This window comes from Sinocyclocheilus anshuiensis, unplaced genomic scaffold, assembly GCF_001515605.1.
Source record: "Sinocyclocheilus anshuiensis isolate Anshui unplaced genomic scaffold, SAMN03320099.WGS_v1.1 scaffold369, whole genome shotgun sequence".
Lineage (NCBI taxonomy): Eukaryota > Metazoa > Chordata > Actinopteri > Cypriniformes > Cyprinidae > Sinocyclocheilus > Sinocyclocheilus anshuiensis.
This window is the reverse complement of record NW_015540935.1, coordinates 1,478,553-1,487,460: the sequence shown is the minus strand read 5'-3', so window position 1 is coordinate 1,487,460 and position 8,908 is coordinate 1,478,553. Positions and strand designations below refer to the sequence as shown.

General features: G+C 35.0%; 2 protein-coding genes across 2 annotated transcripts in view; both read right to left on the bottom strand.

The window, feature by feature from the left end:
• Positions 1-4,994, bottom strand: part of LOC107689559 (nuclear inhibitor of protein phosphatase 1-like) — a 24,771-nt gene extending 19,777 nt beyond the window's left edge. The window contains exons 1-6 of the mRNA XM_016487580.1: positions 4,945-4,994; positions 4,251-4,311; positions 2,558-2,711; positions 2,247-2,464; positions 1,632-1,776; positions 909-973 (exon numbers count right to left, since the gene is read on the bottom strand). Coding sequence (XP_016343066.1) covers positions 909-973; positions 1,632-1,776; positions 2,247-2,464; positions 2,558-2,711; positions 4,251-4,311; positions 4,945-4,994 — 693 coding nt within the window. The remainder of the gene's footprint in view (positions 1-908; positions 974-1,631; positions 1,777-2,246; positions 2,465-2,557; positions 2,712-4,250; positions 4,312-4,944) is intronic.
• Positions 4,995-6,709: 1,715 nt separating this feature from the next.
• The window catches only part of LOC107689547 (serine/threonine-protein kinase pdik1l), a 22,639-nt gene continuing 20,440 nt past the window's right edge, over positions 6,710-8,908 (bottom strand). The window contains exon 4 of the transcript XR_001634348.1: positions 6,710-6,936. The gene's annotated coding sequence lies outside the window, so the exon portion shown is untranslated. The remainder of the gene's footprint in view (positions 6,937-8,908) is intronic.

Below are 8,908 nucleotides of genomic sequence, written 5' to 3'. Positions count from 1 at the left end.
GCATATTCAGCGCATTTTTTAGACGGACAAATATGACTGCTGCACTCGCGTCTCACACAAGAGATGTAGCCATGCAAAGTTAAAACAGTTTAAACTTTTAGAAAAGTTTTATTTAAAAGGTTTATTGCTTTTCACTGCTCTTATGTTTTTAAATGCAATCTGCGTGATGGGCGATTCGGCTCTTTGGATTCAGCAATGCATAAATACATGATGCTGTTTTGTTCGTAATTGTTTATGCAATTTACGAAATTATGTTAGATTTATATGAGTTAATTTAGACATAATGCACGTTTTTCTTTTTATAGACAGTTATTTCCTTGCGTTGACAATTTAAATGTGCTGCATTATTTTGCTCATTGCGCCCTCCTGTGGCTTCGGGAGACAAGCCAAAAGTTTCCTTCAGACCTATTTAATCTGCATATAAAAGATTAGAAATGAGATATTTGTTTAATTTTTATTGTGTGTTTGACTGTTAAAACAAAAAATATTTGTTGTTTGTCTCAATAAATTGGGTTAGTTTAAAAATACAGTGGTTAAATTTAAAAGTTTTTTTCTATTGCTCTTTGTTTTAAAAAAGGTTATAAAAAAATGTCAATAATTATCGATACCGAACGATATGAAACATTATATCGTTGATACATTTATTAGCTATATCGCCAAGCCCTAAGACGGAGTACTAAAGACATCGAAGCTCCTTTACATTAGCAGTCAGATATGACGAGTCAGACTATGAGGATGCTTTTTAGAAGCCATTACTCCCACATTATACAGTTTCCTGTTTGTGAGCCATGCAACAAACAACTTAAATTGTATTGAGAGAAGGGCTGTTCTCAAATCCATTCAAATCAATGAACACGTGCTGAAACAAGCAAGCAGAGCAGCAGAAAAGTGCAGGCTGATGATCGTACCTTAATAGGAACCACAGCCGTCTGCACCATGTTTCTGAAGCGTCCGACAGACGGGTCCACGTCCTCTGTGAGGAAAGATTTGTAACAAAGGTCAAAACACGAACAAAGAATAAGAGAAAAGAGTGTGAAGATTGAGCCCTTCCAGAGAAACAGAAAACAGTGAGAGTGGAAAACAAAGACGTTGTCAGAATGGAATATGAGTGCACTGAATACTGCACACTTTTGGGGTCAATAATATATATTTTTTAATAAGTCTCTTCTGCTCACCACAGCTGCATTTATTTGATTAAAAATTCTGTAAAAACAGTAATATTATGAAATATTATTGCTTTTTAAAATAACTGTTTTCTATTGTAATATATTGTAAAATGTAATTTATTTCTGTGATCAAAGCTGTACTTTCAGCATCATTACTATATAATATGCTGATTTGCTGCTCATTTCTGATTATTATCAATGTTGTGCTGCTTCATATTTTTGTGGAAACTGTGGTACATTTTATTTTTCAGGATTCTTTGACGCATAGAAAGTTCAAAAGAACAGCGTTTATTTGAAATAGAAATATTTTGTAACACTATAAATGTCTTTACTGTCACTTTTGATCAATTTAATGTGTCCTTGCTGAATAAAAGTATTAATTTATTTTCAAAAGCATCTTACTGAGCCCAAACTGAACAGTGGAGTACATATATATTCCCATCCCGTGAGTGTGTGTTTGTGTACCTGGGTTTATGATCTCCTCTTCTTCACTGAAGGAAACCCGTGAGCTCCTCCTCTTCCTCTTGGGTCTCTGGATTTCCAGGTTTCCCTCCTCGATGGTAAGTGTAGAAATGCGTTTGTTATGAGCCGTGTTGAACTCTGTCAGGTTCTGGAAAAAAGCCATATTTTGCATGACATATGTTAAATACACAATTTCAATTAAGCACATTTATATTTAACATGCAATAACACATCAAAACAAATTGATACACTGTTTGACTCTGGCTTTTATGCATTGTGACATATATTACGATAAGAATAAAATACATTTCATACTCCCTGAATAGCTCTATTTGGAAAGAATTAATAATTTTAGAATTATTGTGTTGACGTGCAGTGCATATAATTAAAAAAAAACAGTCTTTGCAATTTTGATTTCATTTCAATATTTCATTGCAGCCATTCTTTCCTTGTTTTGCACATTTTGGAAAATAATCAAATTTCAAACTAGAAAAAGTAATTAGTAACAGTCTGACTCTGGTTCAGCTGGTTACACTGAAGAGCAGCTATCATTTACACAGTTGTATGAGACATTTATTCACACACACACACACTCAACACACGCACGCACACACACACCTCGAGCTCGGTCTCTTCCTCCGGCAGTCCCAGCAGCCCCTTTAGTTCCTCGTCCTCCACTCCTTTGCTGTCTCCTGTGCTGGAGCTGCTCTGCGTCTGCGGTTTCTCTCTCAGCGTGTACTCGCGTGTGGACGCTCCGAATGACATGGTCGAGTCGATCGGCACCTGCTGAGGTTTGTGGGGCTCGAGGCGAATTCTGCCCAGAAATGTGCCATGGGCTAAACAAGGAGAAATCAAGATGAGATGAGAGCAAAACCATTCAGAGTCTGTTGGATGTGATTTGTTGAAGAGCTCTGTGGAGCCGCACTCACTGCTGTTGAGGTCGATGAGGAACACTCTCTTGAGGTGTCTGTGGTAGAGCAGCGCCGCATGCACACGCGAGCACGACTGGTGGTCTACCGTGAAGTCACAGTGCTCAGGGTTCCTCCCAAACAGATAGAACTTCTTCTCATCGATGATCAGCTTCTGCAGGTGACAAGACGAGGGTGTAATATGGGTTATTAACAGTGTTGGGGAGTAACTAGTTACATGTAACGGAATGTAACTGTAACTAAATGTAACTGTTACAGTTACTGAGAAAAAATATGTAATTAAATTATAGTTACTTATGAAAATGTTAAATATTACAAAGGGGGTTACATCTGAATATTTTCACACACATACCCACATACAGATTTAATCGATTTCTTTCCCAAATTGCATTGACTGCTCTAAAATTTTAAGAGTTTAGGACGCAGAATAGGACACGTTTATATGATAACGGTTTTATTCCCTATTCGGGTTTATGTATATGTTTTTTTTACGATTAACTGTTAGATGCCAGTGTTTCCTGTCAAAGCTATACAAAGATTTGATTTCAAAAACAGTATTATAGCTATTAAACTATATCTTATGATTTGAAATCTGTACCTCAAAACGATCTTTAAGTAAAAAGAGGTGCTAAAGTCTGATTTTGTGGCGGCTGTGCTTTCAAATTAAATGATTATAATCTTAAATCAAGTGATGAAGGATTCTGAAAGTCTGTCAGTAATCAGTGAACTACTGTATGCTTAACCCTGCCTGCTTGAAATGATTCAAAATGATAAACAGTTGAAAACATTCGTTAGAAATTTAGAACAATAGTCAAAAAGTAATCAGTTACATTACTTTAATAAAGTAATTGAAATAGTTGCACTGAATTAAACAGGGTAACTTGTAATCTGTAACCTATTACATTTCCAAAGTAACCTTCCCAACACTGATTATTAAATATGACACATACAATATTAACCTTCATTAATCATCAAGTAAGTGTTAAAACTGAAAGTTTTCATTTCAAAGATGGCTGTTAGTTCACCCAAAAATTAAATCATCATCATTTATTCGTCCTCAAGTCATTACAAACCCAACTGACTTACTTTCTTCTGTAGAACAATAAATAAATACACTTTAAAGAACAGTTTTGGTGCCCATTGATTCCCATTGTATGGACAAAAACAATTATTTGCATTGTATGGATATTTCTCAAAATATCTTATTTTATGTTTCACAGAAAAAAAAGTCAGTTTTACTGTTTTTGAATTGAGGGTGAATTAACGATAGCAATTTTTAATTTTGGATAAACTATCCCTTTAAGTAGACTTATTGTCCACACATTTTAACCGATGAATTATCATGACTTTAAAAAAAAAATGTATTATAAAGATTGCATGCACAAAGAGGAATGTTTAGCTGATGGAATAGAGCTGATACTCATTTTAACTTTTAAAAGATTTCATTCAAATTGAAATCTAAAAACAACATTATTTTTTAATACATTATTTCTTTCTATAACTTATACAGGCCTAGGAAATAACAACTACAATCAGGTATTAAATATCTCTAGGTCTTCCTATGCTCGATGGAACCAACACTTACCGTCTCAGAATATATATATATTCACATGAAGGGCAAACAAGTGCACCAGGTCAAAGTTCATGGATCATAATGATCATTTCAATGACTGCTCATTTAACACAGTCTTACCTCTATTAATCTGTCTCCTTTAACCACATCCAGATGGAGTCCAGGTGGAGGTTTCCCTGCCCTGAGATTCAATTCAATTAAAATAACAATCAATGTGACAAAATTCAGTCATTCTCCGGTCTCCTAAACCTTTCATATTTACAGTTTCATTTCTATATAGGCTACTCTATGCACAAATGCACGTGTGCATATATTTGTAAGATTGACTAGAGCTATTGACATTTTATTGTTCTCTATATTTTATTACTATATTGTTATTCATAATTGATAGTCTATTCTCTTTATTATTAGTGTTTCATTACCTTAAATTATATGCGTGTCTGTTCTGGAAGCTCCTGACACACTTGGCAATAAAGCTCTTTCTGATTTTGATATAGATCATAATAAATGAGAATATTTAACTGGAATAACAGCAAAACGGTCTGTATATTTGATGAGACCTGTAAACTGTATTCACCGCTGGATCACATTACAAAATGCATTATTACTATAAATGAGAATAATAATAAAGTCAAAACAGAGTTATTAATGCAGTCACGCTGAGTGAGTTTATGTGCCCGCCTCATTCAGGAGTGAGATGCATTGTTTTTATGCATGCATTCATAATCTATTCATCCGCTCAACAAACATGCATGCAGGACTTTTTGTTATTTTTTTTAAGTGCAATAACATTGTACTTTATTTTACATCTCACCATGATGGGCAGTCGAAGACAGCTGTGTCTGTGCTTGCATTCGCTGCCATTTTGCCCAGTCGCAGGGAACTCTGGGTAATCACCGGATGCCGCTGAGGATTGTAGGATTTGTAGTTCTTTCGTTTGACACCTGATGTAGCTCATGGGCTGGTTACGGATTCAACATTTTCTGCTTTTGTTGTTAGAAAAACAATAATGTTCTATATAATACCAATATCACACTTTTATATATGTTGTGACGGTATTATTATCTGTGAGAAATTGGAACAGGTTTTAGTAAAGAGACTTTTGACTCCCTAAACAACCCTTAACACAGCCGTTTCAGTCTTAATTCTTACAGGTCAACTTACATCTGGATCTTTCCATTGCACCGATGCTGACGTGACGTCTTGCTTGGATCTTCCAAACTCTTTCTTGAATGCATAAATAATTGGCTTTCTCATTCCTCTGATCTAATGTTCGGGTCCCTGGGGTCCTTTTCCCTTCTATAAAACATTTCCAAGCTGTAAAGTAACAGTTCTCCCAAAAATGAAAATTGTCATTATTTTCTTCATTGAGATATATAATGTTATTGCATGTGCTCAGAGGACATGAACAGAGATTATATATATATATTTAAAAAAAAAAAAAAACGTTTAAGATTTTTTTTTTTCCCCACAGAGTTACCAACTGGCAAATTTTACAAATGTAAAATTAAAAGAAATAATCAGTGTTGGGGAAAGTGACTTTTAAAAGTAATGCATGTTATGTTACTTTTGCGTTACTTTTTAAATCTGGACAGGGCTTGCTTGTTTGTTTTTAAAATAAAAAAGTTATATTTTTGGCAAATATAAAAGCCTTTTCACACCAAAAGTGAAATGAATAAGCCTCAGGCTGAAGGGAAAGTACATTTACGTCCGTACAGTAGAATGCAGAAGAAGAAATTTCAACACACTTCAGCAATAAAAAAAGACACAAATGTTCGTCTAGAGTAATTTGTGCTTATTAGTACGCTTGAACTGGTTCATCGAAGGTCAGAAGCAAAGACATTGGTTAATAGAATGGGATTAAATACATAAAGGATATTTGTGTTGTTTAACATTTAATTATTGCAGGTTTGCGTCATATTCTGAGTTGCATTATTTTTATTCATTTTGAGGAATACTGAATCTGTGTTTTGTTGTGTTTTTGTGAGTGAGCTGAATTAATGCATATTCATATTTATTTTAGAACTACAGTAACATCTGATTTCTATCAACATGGGGACAGGAGAGCTGTCAGTCAATAAATTGGAAAAAAAAGTAACTTGCGTTACTATTTTGAAAAAGTAACTCAGATATTCTCTTGTAAATTAAAAAGTAATGCGTTACTTTACTAGTTACTTGAAAAAAAGTAATCTGATTACGTAACTCGCGTTACTTGTAATGTGTTACCTGCAACACTGGAAATAATATCAACAATATATACAATATAAGAAAAAATGAAGAAATGCTTTCTTTTATATGTGATAATGTATTTTAAAGACTCCAGTGGTAAAAAAATTTCAGTTGTTGGAGCATAATGCACACCACAGTGTCTTTACGGCTCTATAGAGAAACTATAAATTTCTTTAAGTATTCAATGGCATAAAGCTAATGGACAACCTTCCACTTTATAAACACTTTGTAGATGGCTCATTAAAACATAATCTTGGCCAACACAGAGACTTGCTCTGCATTTCTCAATAAATAAACACTTCAATAAAACATGATTCAAGTAAAAGGTTTATTAATAAAGCCAACCCCAACAATAAATTACACATTCACTTAGAAGATCCCTTCTCATGAAATTCTGTTTATCTTAAAATACTTTACAAGAACACAAAGTGTCTGTGGAAAAAAAAAAAAGAGAGAAATAAACAAAAGTGAAATAAAGCACTTTTCACGTCACAGTGCATCACCACCAAGCTCCAGTAGTTGATCGTAAATCAGGTCAGGCTGCCGGACGCTTGGGCGGGAATCTGTGAGCACGGCACTGTGGGAAATATTTCATAGTGCTTCTTTGAAACCAGATTTTCTTTGTTACAAAATTTAAATACAGTCGTTCTCCCAGTTTAACACACATAAGACCTTCACCCTTCATATCAGTATAACAGATCATCAAGAGTAGACACACTGAAACAGCACAGAAACACACAGAGGGGCATGTAATCATGTCAGCACGCTACTTACAACAACAGCCCACAACACAAACTCAGCAATCATCCAAACAGCACATAAAACCATCAGGAAGTCTGTGCATTTCAGGCGAAGACGGTCATGTACAGTATGTACAGGAGAGCAAAGATACTTGCTGAGAGAAACAAAACGTTAAAGTAGGTACGTCTATAAAACACATTTGGGTTGTTCGTTTTAACTCTGTTCACACCGCAATACAAAGCGCCCATACTCACATTTTATGGGTCACATTTTAACTTTTTAAAAATGTGACCCATATCAGATACTCATCTTAAACTGACCTGTGTGTAAAACACCTTCCCGGTTTTCTCGAATCATGATATATTCAATTATTTTATGAAACTACACAACCGTTTAAAAGTGTGAGGTCAGTTCTTTATTTTTTTTCCAGCAAAGATGCATTAAATTGAACAAAAGTGACACTAAAGACTTTTAAATTAAATACAAATCAAATGATAGTTGTTGTTGTTATGAACCAGAGTCCTGAAAAAAAAAAATCAGTATCCACAAGCAGCACAAATGATTCTTGAGAGACTTTTAAATTAAATACAAATCAAATGATAGTTGTTGTTGTTATGAACCAGAGTCCTGAAAAAAAAATCAGTATCCACAAGCAGCACAAATGTTTCTTGAGCAGCAAATCAGCATATTATACTGATTTCTGGAGGATCATGTGACACTGAAGACTGGAGTAATGATGCTGAAAATTCAGATTTGATCACAGCAATAAATTACATTTTACAATATATTAGAGAAATTACAAAAAATAAATCTTGCCGACCCCACACTTTTGAACGGAAGTGTCTATGAAAATATTTCAAACTTTGGACTTCAAGTCATTAATCTACACATTTGAACTTCTGTTATGATTGTTCAAAGCAAGTGTCACAACATCCAAAAGCATTTGGACACTAAAGTTTGAATGTGTTTGCAATATATTTTATTTAGACACAGAACGACCTATATCATATTCAGCACTATATCATATTAAAGCGCAAAAGAAACTACGAGCATGCAATGTCGTAGTGATGTCATCAGTTAAGTCATGAAGTTACCAAAAAGGCAATTAAAGCTGCCTTAAAGTATTTGTGAGTCAGATTTGAGAACATGTCTCTGAAATGCAGTGGTTTTCAAAACTGTCCTGGAGCAGCAGCACCATCTCCCTCATCTAACACACCCGATTCAATTCGTCAGCTCTTTAATAGAGCCTCTAAGACTTAAGGTGGGTCAGAAAAGGTAAAGAGTTATGAGAAAATATGATGCGTGTCAGATCTGTGTCACGTTCAGCAGCAGCAGCTCTTAAAGGGTTAGTTCACCCAAAAATGAAAATTAGCCCATAAATGACTCACCCTCAGGTCATCCTAGGTGTATACGACTTTCTTCTTTCAGACGAATCCAGTCGGAGTTATATTAAAAATTGTCTTTGATCTTTCAAGCTCTATCATTGCAGTCAGCGGGTGTTGCATGCTTCAGTGCAAAACAAGTTAAATAAAAAGCGCCCATCCATTAAAAAAAAAAAAAGTATCTCACACGGCTCCGGGGGATGAACAAAGGCCTTCTGTAGCGAATCGATGCGTTTTTGTAAGAAAAATATCCATATTCAAACCGTAATAATCACTTTAATGTAGCTTGCGCTCACTGTTGTAAACGGAAGCAGCTCCGGGCGGATGACGTATGAGGTCAGCTTTGCGCCGCTCCGAAGTGGCAAACGCAGAAACGCAGCTGAGAAATCAAAACAAAACAATGGTCACTAATTAGAAGTACAAAAC